Source organism: Neolamprologus brichardi, chromosome 14 (genome assembly GCF_056152115.1).
Source record: "Neolamprologus brichardi isolate AB-2024 chromosome 14, ASM5615211v1, whole genome shotgun sequence".
In the NCBI taxonomy this organism is placed as follows: Eukaryota; Metazoa; Chordata; class Actinopteri; order Cichliformes; family Cichlidae; genus Neolamprologus; species Neolamprologus brichardi.
The window spans coordinates 34,450,874-34,466,200 of NC_142117.1; the positions used below are offsets into that span (position 1 = coordinate 34,450,874).

At 43.6% G+C, this 15,327-nt stretch overlaps 1 protein-coding gene across 2 annotated transcripts in view; it reads left to right on the forward strand.

Moving 5' to 3' along the window:
• nova2 (NOVA alternative splicing regulator 2) overlaps positions 1 to 10,614 on the forward strand; it is a 94,324-nt gene extending 83,710 nt beyond the window's left edge. For both annotated transcript variants that reach the window (XM_035914075.2, XM_006805197.3), the window contains one exon: positions 731 to 10,614. In XM_035914075.2, coding sequence (XP_035769968.1) covers positions 731 to 1,753 — 1,023 coding nt within the window. In that variant the 3' untranslated portion in view covers positions 1,754 to 10,614. The remainder of the gene's footprint in view (positions 1 to 730) is intronic.
• The last annotated feature ends 4,713 nt before the right edge of the window (positions 10,615 to 15,327 follow it).

Below are 15,327 nucleotides of genomic sequence, written 5' to 3' on the forward strand. Positions count from 1 at the left end.
CTCTCTCTCTCCCTCTCTCTCATCCATCCTTCCCTCCCACTCTTCATCTCCTGTTCTCTCACCAACTCGCATTGCGTCTCTTCTTTTGCTATTGTGTACCAAAGTAATAAAGAAGAAAAACACTCTTTACTCATTATCTGCTCCTGCACAGTCCATATTATTCAGTGGCTGTGTCAGCTCTTTCTCCTTTCAGGACATCTTTACACTGTTGACACACATTCGCGCACAAACACAGCGCATCAGAAACTCTCCTTCTTCCTCTCTGTATTCACACATCGTTCAGTCTCAGTTCATCTCTTCTTTGGATCTCTTTGTCTCCCGTCCTTTATAAGGACACCTCTAAAGACAGCTCCCACTGTTTTGCATCTCGCAAACAGGAGCCTTCATCGTCCGTTGTATAATGTCGTCTTCATTTTATAATTCCACTGAATTCAAGATGGGATGTTATCATGCATGTGTAATCGTAACTTCACAGGTGAGACATCGCCTCGTTTCCCTCTCTGCTGAACATGAACAGTGTAAAACATCAGGAACATCTCTCTGTAACTCTGATAAACACATTTGTGTAGAAAGACTGACTTTATACTTCCCTTTGGGATTGTAGCGGAATTAATTGCCTGATCAATAAAGAAACAAATCTATCACTTATATTTCTGCTGGGTAAATGTACTTTAAAACTTCGATAACTAAGTAATAAACTATCTCTTTTTTTTGCCCAACCTCCCACCAGGCCAAGCTGATCGTCCCCAACAGTACAGCAGGATTGATCATTGGTAAAGGCGGAGCTACAGTCAAGGCAGTGATGGAACAGTCTGGGGCGTGGGTCCAGCTATCCCAGAAGCCAGAAGGTATCAACCTGCAGGAGCGTGTGGTCACCATCAGCGGCGAGCCCGAACAGAACCGGAAAGCAGTGGAGATCATTGTCCAGAAGATCCAGGAGGACCCGCAGAGCTCCTCGTGCCTCAACATCTCCTACTCCAACATCACAGGGCCAGTCGCCAACTCCAACCCCACCGGCTCACCGTACGCCAACTCAACCGAGGTCATGCCAGCTGCCGCAGCCGCTGCCGCGGCTACGGCTTCTTCTCTGCTCGGCCAGGCAGGCCTGGCTGGGGTTGGAGCCTTCCCAACCACTATGTCCAGCCTATCAGGCAACGACTTGCTCGCCATCACTTCTGCCCTCAACACTCTGGCCAGCTATGGTTACAACACCAACTCTCTGGGCCTGGGGCTCAACCCCGCTGCTGCTTCAGGGGTTCTAGCCGCAGTAGCGGCTAATGCAAACCCAGCAGCAGCTGCTGCAGCTAATTTGTTAGCATCCTATGCCAGCGATGCATCCACCAGCGCTGCTCACCCTGCAGCCAGTCTTGGAGGCTTCTCTCTGGGATCCCTAGCTGCTGCTACAGGGGCCACCAATGGTTACTTAAGCGCTGCTTCACCACTTGTGGCATCATCTCTACTGGCCACAGAGAAGCTCGCAGAAGGAGCAAAGGAAGTGGTTGAGATCGCTGTGCCAGAAAACCTAGTGGGAGCCATTCTGGGGAAAGGAGGCAAGACGCTAGTGGAGTACCAGGAGCTGACCGGCGCCAGGATCCAGATCTCCAAGAAGGGCGAGTTCATTCCCGGAACTCGGAACAGGAAGGTGACCATCACAGGTTCCCAGGCCGCCACACAGGCTGCACAGTACCTGATCAGCCAGCGAATCACCTACGAGCAGGGGGTACGCGCCACCAACCCACAGAAGGTGGGCTAAACCTGACAGCCGATGAGAAACGAGGAGGAAAAGAGGAAAAAAAAAAGAGTGGGGGCTTGGGGGAGGAGTATAAAAAAAAGTGAGAATGGAAAAAGGAGAGGAGAGCAAGAATGTCGGGAAGGAATCGTTCGCACCGTTTTCTTCTGCGTGTTTTCAGTATTCTCTATTAAAAAAAAATTTTTTTGACGCAAAGCAAAAATGTGCTGAGAAGACGAGGAGGGAGAGGAGCGAGTTATTACGCTGAAAAACCAAGAAAAAAATGTGCAAAATGTAAATAAGGTTTTATTACTTAACGTCTTGACCTTTTGGGATTTTTTATTGTTTTGTTTATCGTTTTATTGTTTTGTTTTCGTTTAGTAAATTAAGCTGTCTGTTTGTTTGTGTATTGTGTGGACAGAGCTGAATGCCATGTAGACAGGCCGACTGCCTGAGAGGCTACAGGAAGTGGGGGGATGGAGGGAAGGGCATGGGCGCGGCGAGGCGGAGGGTTGGGGTTTACAGGGTTCAGCCCTCCACCGCCCCCGAACCCAATACGGAAACAACCCTTAGCCCTCCCTCCCCCTGCAGGCCACACCCATCACCCTCCAGTAGGGTTTTTGTTTTTTCTTCTAGGAGATTTACCCCAAACCCCTCGCCCCACCTCCCTTGAATGCCCCTCTCACTTTTTGCTCCCCTGACCCGCCCCTCTCCCTTTTACAAGGGTTTTATAACAAACAAGACTGCAAACCTCAGCCTGGTGTGCGAGAGAAGAAATGCCCTTGACTCCTCCCCCACCGCCGACACCTTCTATTACTTCACCCGCGTACGAGCGTACCTCCCTCCTCGTCCCCTCGTCTGGGAGATGAAGGGTGAGGTGAAATTGGGCAGAGGTGCGGGGAAAGAGAATCAACCGGGCACTTTTTTTTCTCTTTTGCACACCTTCCCATACCTGTGATGTATCCCACGAGCAGTGCAGCGCTGCAGGGGGCGTTACAGCATGTGACGCCCACCCCCACGTGTGGCTCTAACGTCTCAGATAGAAAGGCGAAGCGCACGCCGATGACCTCACATAGTGAAAAACCCATAAACGACAAGAGCGATACAGCGCAGGCTGCGGCAAACACACAGGATCTATGGCATTTTTTGCAGTCTGCTGTGATAATTCTATTAACTATATTGTCGATATAGGAATCATTACCTTCGTCATTATTTATTAATGAGTTCACCCATATAAGGCTCAGTTGTGTTTCTTTTTTTTAATCTGTGAATTCAGGTTGACATGAATGTAAATGAGACTATTTTTGATTTGATTCTTTTGTTTTAATTTAAGTGGATTGAAGATGAATAGTAATGTCACATAGTGTAATATATGTCTTATTTAAGTCCAGTAAGAAAGCCACCCCAGGCATTAGGATCATTACAGTGAAGGATCACCTTATATATCCAGTCAAAGAACAGAACAGGGAACACACACAGACACGCACACGTTTTCACACTGAAACAGAACATTATGATGCCATATTTGGTGCTAGAAAAGGGAAATCACCATATCTATGATGCAGACTGCAGTAAGACTTCTAGATTAGCGAGAAAAGCTCTAAACCTCTCGTACCACAGGCTGCAGTGCAGCTAAATTAACCTACCTGGTTATCATGCTTAGCTCCTAGCTCATGCTGCAAAAGATCACTGCTGTTTATATGCCCTGTTGCAGTTTGCCTGCATTGTAAAGTTGTAACTAAAACGAATAATCCAGTTGAACTGAAACTAATTCTCGGATAAACTGCTGCTCGGCCTGTGGACGCCCGAACCCTTCGGATTAACCCAAACCACAGACTAGATAGAGCAATTAAGACTAACAAGATACTACTGAGAAATGCAAACATTTAGTCGCAGGTAACACTGAAACATGACAAAGGAACGTCGTTTATCTGGGGTCCACTGCTGAATCTGCAAGCCTCGCTAGTAGATTTGCTTTTTTTACGGCAGCGTGCATATCAGTAATGGAGATAAATAGGCTCACTGACCTTTGCTCTTATCACGCATCCGTCCAACTGCCAACGAGATGAAGGGCAGATGAGAGATTTTTAACATATGTCCTGGGAGCTGAGCTCATTTCTGCCTCTGGCAAGCTGTAGGTCTCCCACGGAAACGGATTTACTGCCCACTGTAGACCCAGGAGGCTGCTGAAGATGCTGTTGTTTCTTCTGTTGTTGAGTTGTTTTTGTTTGTGTCGTGTTATTTTTGTCTGTGTTTTTTTAACAATCGGAGTACACTGAATTTTTTTTTGTCTTAATGCACTGTGAAGCGAGGGAGAGTTTCTCTCGACCTATGAGGTCAGGGATGGATGCTATAGACGGCATCGTTGACTGGATGGTTTTTTGTATGGCAGGGAAAAAAAAAACACGCATATATGAAATATATGTAGAATGCATATGAAGAACTTCACCGGAAATGCACATCATATCTGAATATTGATGGAGGTGAAAGAGACTAGGTCGATGAAGAGGATCAATCAATTGAGGTCAATTAGATCCTACTTACCTGTTATCTTGGAAAAGTGTTTCGTAATTTAGGGGGCAGGATGTTGGGGAGTGTTAGGTGTCCAGTAGTAGATTCAAGAGACTGGAACAAATTCTAAATTCAATATCCTATCGCAGCTGTGTCTTTCTCACGTACTGCACGTCCAACAGGCAAGTCCCTGGACAGAGATTTAACTCTAACAGTAGCTGAAGTATGACGGAATGTAAAAGGCCAAAAATGAGGAGGGGGTGCATTTGATTTATTGACCTAAAAGCCCGGTGAGGGGAGGGAACACCTCTAAGACTAAACAAACAGACCTTTTGATTCTTTTGAAACCAATCCGACCCAAAATCCTCCACTGTGCTTTTGAATGTGTCACTCTCTGTTGGAGCGCCAGTGAGGGTTTATCTCCACAGCTTGGTAAGGAGGCTTCTTTACTCCCATCTAACACCATCCACACTCTCCTCACCCTCCCACCCGTCCTCAGTTTTCCAGTGCACTCCCATCCTGACACCCCCTCTCCTCCTACCACATCGCTCCATGGGTGACTATGTCTGGTGTTCCGATCAATGCATGTCTGCTGCTCGCCCCGACAAACGCCACAGATCGAGCCTCTTCTCTCTTTGCCTCCTCGGGCAGCTGAGGCTCGGGCCACCAAATGCGACACCATCAGAAAATAACCACGCCCGAAGAGGAAGTCTTAGCTGGCAGGGCACAGTGCATAAACACTCTTATTTGTAGTTTGCACTTCATAACAGTGACGAGATGCATTACTAGCTTGGAAAACGTTGCACAAACACACACATATTTTGAGGGAATAATTTCTCTTTGATAGGGTTTGACTGGATTTTATTGCAAAACCTCATAAAAGATCACAGGAAGCCAGTGTGCTTTTGCTCTGCTATGGAAATATACTGTGCTGAATGCATTCAGTAGGCTGATTTCCATTTATTTAGAGTAAGATTTGCCTTTTTTCTGCAGGTAGACTCATTTATGGACTTAATATCTATTGAGCAATTTTGGAAAATAATTTTAGGTTTGTTGGTCAGACAAAACAAGCAATTTGTCTCATGTAGTTGTTTAGCGGAAACAATAATTACTCAGGTAATTTAAATTAAGATTTTGAATGCTAATGAATTAAAAGTCATGTGGCCGTGTTTCCTCCCCCTGCTTTGGAAAGCGTGCATGCAACACAGTATGTTTACAGTGGCAAAACTGCACTGAAATTTCTTATATAGGTGCCGTTTGATTTAATACTTTAATTCTTTTTTATCTTATTAATTAAACCTTAGGATGACTGTCTTTTACACAGCAGCGAATCTCTTTAGTTATCATAACGTTAGGGGATTGAGATAAAATGTGACAAGTACTAGAAGCAATACATGTTGTGTCGTCCCGTCCCTTATCCTCCGTGTGCCGTAGGAGCTTTTGGATTTACCCGTAGACGTTGAATAGGTTTACACGAGTAATTTTCTTTTTCAATTTGTGGAAGATGCTGCTATTTAATAATAATAACAAGAAAAAAAAATACAAGATTAAAAACATATCGAAATCTGTCCTTTAGCTGGAGAGGCTAGTTGCAAGCAGTGTAACACACGCTCTGTTATAAGCTGACAATAAGTTAATAAGAGCATAATTTTAACCTGAACAAGTAAAACCTGTGCCAAAACAGAACTGTAAATGTGTTGATTTAAATCACATTAGGTAAGAGGAGACATACTTTTATATTAAGAAAATGTGAAAAGTGCCAAATGAACCATATTTATAAATCAATACATAGGAAGGGGGTCGGTTTTTGGGAACTAGGTACACTAACAGACAAAGCGCTTCAGTATAGCAGTTTGTTCAATCCCTCTTCACTCCTGCCACAAGACGAGGGACCGCCATGTTAGCCAAGTGTTAGCCTGTCCTCTGGGAACTACTCTTCCCAGGATGCAACAGCACTATGACTCTGGGGCTAGAGTATCAATATAGTGATAGGTTAGCATAATAATGCTAAAAAAAAAATGTGACTAGATAGCATTCTTAAACACAGCCTTTTATAGTTACGATGAAGATGTATTTTGTGGAAATAGATGTTATCTTTTTTGCACGTCTATATTGCATGATATCAAAGTGAAGCGTGGACAAAAAAAAAATCAAAGAAACAAAAAAAAAGAAAAACCATTTAGGAAGTGTGTGTTGTTCATTTTTCGGAGACAAATCTTTGCATGCCGATAAGGGTAGAGCATTTTGGTATTGTTTTACACGCGTTCAGATGTTCGTTGTTTTTCGACGCAGTCGCGTCAAGTCCCGGTCCACCTGCTGCAGGTGAAGACGATGTTTGATTTCGATGTCACGACCGAGTGAGTATTTTGTCGCTAAGCTGTCTAACCTTCCTCAGAGGGATACGAACAAAACTCTCGAACAAACCTAAGACTATTTTGCTACTTGTTGAGCGAGCTTGGACTAAACGCTTCTCAGTTCCTACTTAACTTTCGAACAATTTTTTGAAGACAAAAAAAAAAAAATCTGGATTTATTTTCAAATAATAGACTGAGATTGTCCATGAATGTACTCACCTCTCCATAAGTTTGCATATCACTCTTCTGACCACTGGCGTGCAGTAGAGGCTTACATGTGTTTTAGTGTGTCTCTGTAATCTAACCTTACTAACCCCTCGACGCACTCTGTCAGGCTCTCAGTATTAATATGTTGTCTGTCCTTTGAGCCCCCACGCTCTGAGCTCTGGCTTGTCTTGTCATTGAATTGCACCTTATTGACCTCAAATATGACATGGAGCATCTCTGGTCCCGCCCCTCGTGGTCGCGAGAGACTCGTAAAGAGAGACAGCGTGTGAGAAAGAGGCGAAAGCTCCCCTCCCCTTACTTTTAAATCCAAAATAACGCGCAGACACACTTTGCTGTGCGCTGCGCCGCCTGCCTCCCTCGGGTGACTCGCTGCAGAATTTGGGACAGATTGTGTTTTCGCTCCCTTAACATGCGATCCAAGGCTCTGATCTCGGGGAGAGAGAGAAAAAACAGCACTGAACATTGCCAGTGTGGGTTTTGAATCCCGATCGCCCTCCTCCCCTCTCTCTCTGTCTCTCTCTGTCCTAAGTTTCCCAGTTCAGTTTAATTAGATGCCATTGGCTTCGGTGTCAAATTTATTTGTTTTCTTTTTTGCCAAAGTCTCTCTCCGGATTCGCAGTGCGGTCATGCTTTGTATGCTGACAGATGTTGTCATGGGAAGTGGCCCGCTGCTCACAAAACTAACTGAGATGGGGAAACGATCGGGATTTCCATTATTGCTCCTCGGTGACACGTTTGCACTAAACCTTCTGCTGTTACAGTGCACGGCACGCCGAGCTGAGGTGGGGGTCAGTGTGCGAGACTACTGTAGATGGTAGCCTTACTGTAGGTGTTCATTCAGCATATGTATTTAGATGTGCATGCTCCTCTCTCTCTCCCGCCCTCTGAGTTTGTCTGCTTTAGGCCCGCTCCGTGGTGTCTGTGTTGCGGCGTAGCCGGCTAGCCATGTTTTATTCATGTCTTATTTTTGTTGGCTTTTGTTTTTACTGTACCGTGTAGAGGAATGCAAACTCAACTCTAACCTGCTCGCCAGGTGACCTCATTGCTTCTCAGTGGGTGTGTGGCTCTCCGACATAGTCCCCAGCTCTTGTTTTCTGCCCCCCCGCCTACCCTCCACCGCCACGCCTACCTCCACAAACCCACTCTCACCCACACCCACCACCTTTTCAAAACAACATCTAAGACATCTTTTGGGACCCCACCCCCTTTTCCACCCTTCTTCCTCCCCCAACTCGGGCCCCATCGAAGCACCAGCAACTGTAGACTGCATTTGTCATATCACTGTTTTTCTGTTCCTTCTCTCGTTTCTCTGTTTATTTTTTTCCTGGTTTTGATTTGTACTGTATGCTCTAACCCAAACCAGTTTTAACAAAATGCCATTTTCTGTATGTAGCCTGTTTACCCTACTCCACCCCCACCCCCCTACACACACACGCACACACACACAATATCCTCCATGCCCTCTTTTTTTGCACTTTCACTGCCCACTCCTCCTCCTCGCCCAAACATACACACACTTTCCTCCTCCGCCTCCCACGAGTCTCTTCTCTCGAGTGCCAAAATAGAACAGAGAGGAAAAAAAAAAGCAAAACAAAACAAAAAAAAAAAAAGACAACAACAACAACTACTACTACCATTCCAAGCGTTTCTTTGAGTTGTTCTTGTGTGTCGGACATCCATCCTGGAAGCACCCATGAAGCCAGCATGCTCCGCCCTCATAACATGATGTCGCTCATGACGCCTCAACTGAACAGCACCTTGCCCCCCACCACCACCACCTCCTCCTCCTCCTCCTCCTCCTCCTCACCACCCCCACAGAGCTAAACCCGACAAGGATTAACCCTTCTGCAGGTTGGCTACCTACCTACTGTCCTGCCTCTCAACCTACCTTAAAAAAAAAAGCCCTACCGCTCATGCCAGCTGCTTTCCTAATTCTGTCATTTCTTCAGCCTGTGGGACTTCATTGATTGTGTGCCATAGTGTTGGGGGCACCTTTCACTCTCCTCACCTCCCCCTTCTTTCTATACCCCCACCTTTCTCTCTCTCTCTCTCTATAACCCCTCTCGCTCTCGCTCCATTTGATTTTTCTCGATGGGAAAGATTAAAAAAAACCTCCATTTTTCTAATGATGATTTTTTTTGTTGTTGTTTAACATCCAAACCACGCACGCCGACACATGCACCGCCCCCAGTGCAGTGGTGTGGGGAGTGTTTACGCACCGTCAGCTGCGCAGCCATCCTCTGTCTTCTTGAACTTTTTGAACTTTCACCCCCTCATGAACTTTATTGACCTTCTTCCTCCTCCTCCTACCCCCCTTCTGTGTTCATCCAACTGTTTGGACGATAACTCTCCATTCCATCCCCAAAACCTCTCTGAGACTGTGCAATGCTAGCTGATATGATTGGATTTTTTTTGTTTGTTTGTTTGTTGCTCACCATTGGGGACAGTTCTCTGAGCTATAAGTCAAAAAAAAAGAACAAAAAAAAAAACCAACATATGAAAGGAAGAAAAAAATATTTTAAAAAAATGCAGACAAACAAAAAAAGGATAAAACACTAAACAATTGTTTCTCCACAATTTCATTTTTTTTCTCTCTCATTGTAAATATTTTTGTCAGATTTTTTTGCCGAGGTGTAAAGAGAGAAGTGTTGAGCAGAAAGGGGCGGGCAGCATAAAGAGAAACTAGTGGACGCGGTAGACGATCGTAACACTTTTCATCCTCTGTATCCGATACTTAGGTCTGCCTGTATAATCGGCTATGCTAGTTCTACTGTGTTAACCTGTGCTGTTGTTATTAGTGTTGATTTACCTACTGTATTCGCTGTTTAGCGTTCATGTCGGCTAGCCAACTTTTTAGATAAGTGTGCTCATCAAATAATAATACTAATCTTGAGAAATAGTCCGAGCCATTCTCAACGTAGGCTTGCTTTTGTACATTTGTTGATGTTTCTTAACAGTGAGTTGTAGTGGCACTAGTATCTTTTTAATCATCAAGCCATAGTGATTGAAAACGCTTGGTCATGTTAGAGACATATCATCGTGGAAGACGGCTCGACTCAGCTCCTCCAAGTCGGAGAAAGAAAAACAAAAACAGGGAGGCGGAGACGGATAATTGAAAAACAAAAGAAGAAGAAATTAAGCTCCTCCCGGGCTACAAAATGAGGAAGATGAGCTGCTAACTTTTGTGCAATACAGTCCTAGTTTACATAACATAGAAGGATAGTTTAGAGATGATTAACCTCTGCAGGTGCCGCTCAACCACTCCGCTGCCTGCAGAACCAAACTTGTATCATATCTCCATATTTCGCCTCCACATCAAAGACATGTTGAAACTATTAAAGTGACTGTGTGAGATTAGACTCCACCATTTCATTGCATTGCTCTGAGCTCCACTCTTGATTTATGCTGCCTGCCCCATCGCCCTGAGAACACCACATGAGCTATTTATTTCTCAGACTATTATTATTATACTATTAATAAATAACAACACAACGAGAAAAAGGGAACGACTGGAAAAAGGTGAATTAATATTATAATTGTTTTGTTTTTATTTTTTAGTATTTAGTGGTTGCTTTTAACAACATTCATTAACTGACTTAAAGATTACTGAATATTTAATGTAATTGTAGCATTGTGTTTGTAAAGAGAAAAAAACCTAGTGAGTTGTGTTTCTTGACTTGTGGATTACCAGTGAAGTGGGCAATCTAGTGCTAATATATATGAGGTCTTTTTTTAAGGATTCTTATTTTGCGACAGCAACAGCAGTCATTATAAATGTTCATTTTAGCATCACCTGTCTTCCGTTGTCTTATTCTTCACCTTCCACCACACTCTGCATCATCACAGTAACACATCGCAAGTCTGAGGGTGGGGACCGAATGTGTGTTTGGGCGAATCGAGGTGCGCGCGCGCGAGGGTGTGCGTGTGAGCAGCGTGTGTCGTGAATGTGTGCAAGTTAACGAACCTGTGTTTATTTGTGCGTCTATGCAAAATATGGTGCACGTGTGCGTGTCTGTCTGCTCACACGTGTGAATCTGCGTGGATGTGTGTGTGTGCGATTGTTGGGTCTGTGAGGGGGGGGTTCGGGGTGGGTGTTGTGTCCAGTGTCCACCAAAAGCTAAAACTTGTCAGGCTTCCATACTTCCTGATGGAACCTCCTGACGTTATAGCTGCAAACCCTCATCATGTGATCTGACTCAACTCGACTGTCCATAACCCCTTCAGTCACCTGACCAACCAAATCAACCAATCACTGTCCACCACTACCGCCTTCCCCCTGCGCCATCCTTTGCTGCACACCACGTCAGCCCCATGTGATGTTCTCCATTGATAACATACTACTGTCACAATCTACTGTTACATGCTGACAGATCTGGGGATAAATACGCTTGCTTTCGTTCATTCGAGGTGTTTTCACCTTTGAGATTATTACTAAGCGCTCCTTAAATCAAGGCAAGTGTCCCTCAGGTTGTTTGACTTTGAAAGGATCAGTTCACCCATATTTAATGTTTGCCCAACAAGTGCAATATCTGTCAATAATTTATGCTCCAAAACACTGGAGGTGAATGGAGTTAAGTCCGCGGTGGTGCTCACAGCATTAAAAATGCATATGTAAATTTAATTCACATTTGTGTGCATATATTTCTGAGGAAACCACAGCCCTCGCTGCAAACAGCTTTGCTGTAGTTTCCGGGACTGATAAGTCAAAACACCACGTGAAAAAAGACAGGTGCTGTCTAACCATCTAAAAAAATTTGAATGTGACTTGAACAGTTTGGGAGATTTTAGCTGTACAGAAGTCAGATTTCCCTTAAATAATAATGAAGGAGAAAGGCTACATTTACCAAATAACAGCAATGTCCTTCTCTGTTATACAAGAAACTCCTTGTGAATAATTTTATGTATTTTCTCTCTGCCAAACTACACCTGCTAACTGTGGAAGGAAACGTGCATTTACCTGTGACAAGACAGCTGAGCTGTGATGATGGTTAGCTACATGTTTCTTTAAGTGGCAGATATAGTTCCATAGACGCGAAATAAAAATTACATCAAAGATAATAAAGATAATTTTTTGTTTGTTTTTTTTTCTTTTCAAACTCTAAGAAAATAGCAATCGACAAGTACAAATTTGGATTTATAACATTGAAATTTTGAGGTACATAACTTGAAATGTTGAGATGATAACCCAGTCTTGCAAAAATAAATAAATCAGCGACTCAAACAGGCTTCAGTAGTTACTGCTGTGGTGTCATCCAATCATATTTTTTGGTTCCTTGATCACCGCAGCCCGGGTGCCGTATAGTTTTATTACACCGAAAAGCTGGTATCTCAAAATTGGGCAGCTTACACCAAATAAATCGAGATGGATAAATAACTCTACGGCCCAAAATGTCAATTTGATTTTGAGAAGAACTGTACCTCTAAGTAAGAAACTATTTCTTGGATAGCTTGGATGAACTGACCCGTTAATCAGCCTGAGGTGGACTTGTTCCCTTTAATTTCTTCAGCGTCATTTAATGAAATTTAGTTTGTTTTCCCCAGAACTGCATATTACATTTCTACTGTTCATACTACTGTACGTGCTGCATACTACCTTACCAGGTCAGAATCCACCTTAACCTGTCTCCATGCCAACCACAGAGGAGCCAGTTGCATGGCAACCGGCTTCCGCCACAACAAAACAACCTACCAACCAGCCATCTTTCTCAACTGATGAGGCCACGCCCACCTGACTATGATCGCTCCGTAGAAGAAGAGATAGAGGAAGAGAGAGGATAGGAGGAAGGGATGACAGATGAAAGAGATGTAGTTGTGATTCTCAGGGTGTCTTATATAGATCTACTGTTTAGTCTGTTCTCCAGTCTCTCACTGGTGTCCTGTTGCCCCTAACTGAGCCCAAAGACGATCATGTCCTCCTCTGATAAAGTCCTTGTTTGATTGACTACTGACCAATTCCTCTCCATCAGTTGATTGATAGTATTGATTGACCAATTCTCTTGAGAGCTTGAGCTGAAAGAAGCTCAGCACTGTAACTAATGTTTACAACCCAAATGAGACCAACAACGCTGTTGAAAGAATGTCTAGGACTTAAAAAAAAAAAAAAAAGGGAAAAAAAAGAGAGACAAATCTCTGAAGAGTACTTATTTCTAAATGATGGAACTTTTCGCTTACTTTCTATGTGACATGAGGTAATGTAATTTTTTTCAGTCATTGCATGTGACTATTTTTATTTGCAATGAAACTGTTAGAATGGATGGTACATTTGTGACGTCAGTGCAACGTTCAGACACCGACGCTAGAAGTCAGCCGGTGTCTACTAAGTGTTTTCATGTCGCCGTGAGGAGTGCTTATGGACCAATGAATGCTAAATGTGTGACCATACAAAGCTGTAAAGGTTTTGTTTATTTGTACATGGTTATGGGTAAAATAAACCATTGAAGCAAATTAACATCTTTAGTCTTAAGGAGTAAGCCCTCACACGTTTATTTGTAAAGTCAGTGCCGAGAAAGGTGCTTTGGATAATGCAGTTGAGGTAAGTTTCAACAGTTAAAGCTGGTGATGTGCTTCCATTCAAACACTCGGAGGGCTCGATGTAGTTGTGTCAAAGTGTTAGAGAGGGTCAAGAACAAAACAAAATCAGGGTTCGATCCACTTCCACACATCACCATCCTCCCTACGACAGGCATCACAATCAAGAAGGGGTGAGCTTCAACTCTCTGACATATCCATCTACCCACAATCCTCCTGTGCACCAGAGTCATCCGATCAACAAACACCTGCACCCCCGCATCCACCATGTCAGCTCCTGTGACCTCTGGCCAAATCGTCTCAGCCCTCTCCATGCCATCGGCTAAGTGGCTAGTGGCTTTTTTGAGCTGTTGTTGCAAAGCCTCCTGGGAAATGGAGTCACAAACAATTCACAGCATGGTCTGACCAACCTCTTGTCACTCTCCTCCCACACACCTTTCTCCATACGCCACTAAAGAAGTTCCTCCGGCTTCCAGCGAGAAGGTCATGCCATTTTGTTCCTGATGGGTTAGGTCGCCGCAAACAAGAACATATACGGGCTTTCCGGGCAGCTAAAAATACAATATGGAAAAAATGGGTAAAAGTGACTTTTTACAGTCAATTCTTACATAGTACATTCAGTATTAAGATTAACCACTGAGATGTTCATCGCTACACTTTGCACTATAAATGCTATGTGAAACTTTACTTTTTTTGTTGTTTATGAAGCTAGAAGTGCTGTTGGAGCAACAACTACTTTATTGGTAGACTTTAACCTCAAACGTGGAAACGCTGGAAAACAGTGGGGCTGGCAAAAAAGCTCAAAATAATAGGGCACATTTCAGAAACGATACCTCAAGTACAGTGATTTACCGGTCATATAAAAAATTACAACCGATATTCAGGGTTTAAACTATTAACTTTAGGGTCCAATCACACTGTTGCACTACTATAGAACTCGACCTGACCTGATGTGTAAAATGAAGCTGTAGATACAAACAAGTCAAAACTCCTTTAGACGTACATGACGTAACTGTCTGTACAGCTAACAGCATCTTCTTAACGGCATTTCCTGCGCAGGATGTGACTTAAAAAAAAATACATTTGACTTAATTAATTCTAAATGATGCAACTCAACCAAATTGATCACTATATTATAACATTATTTCTGACTATTATGACCAAATACCACAAATATGTGTGCCAGACTCTCCGACAAATCAGTTCAAACTGAACTTACTGACAAAAGCATCAGTCACAGAGACCTAGACACCACCTCCCTGTCACCAGGTATAACTGGTCACAAACAGCGTGCAGGGAAAAACGTAATGTGATTCTTCTGGTTGCGGGCAAACTGAGTGCCACGTTTGCTTGTAGTTTGTATGAAAGAAGCTGACTTGCCTGCAAATACCTGCAGTATGCCTGCAGTGAAACTGGAAAAATTGAGTCGCACACCAGAAATGGTGATGGTTTGCTTTCAAAGTAAAAGCCTTATTGCTGGAACCAACCGTTTTCAAAGGCTGAAACCTTTACTTTGAAAAATCTCTATTTCTGGTTTTCATCACACATTACGATGTTTCACTACCACTTGATGAGTAGTTTGCTGTTGTTTGCAGACAACTTCCATGCGAACCTCTGGTGACCGCAGCAACCTGCCAGCAACCAAAGCAACTGCTAGGAGGTTCTGGTGCAGTATCGTATCCGTATTTGCAACCTGTTTCCAACTAGCATCTTTCACATTACGAACCACTTACACGAATTTCCCTAGCAACCAGCAGGTGAGGGGGTGTCAATGATCAGATTTAAAGCCTAAATGAACGGGGCATGAGCAATTAATTTTACAGTGATTACCAGCAGGGGTGGATCCAGGGATTTAGGGCCCAGGAAAATAATATATCACTTTGTGCCCCCAAAGTGAAAAAACATGCCAACCCTACAAATATAACACTTTGCAGACATGAATCAATATTCTGCTTAGATAAGTAGATGTTTTTGTTT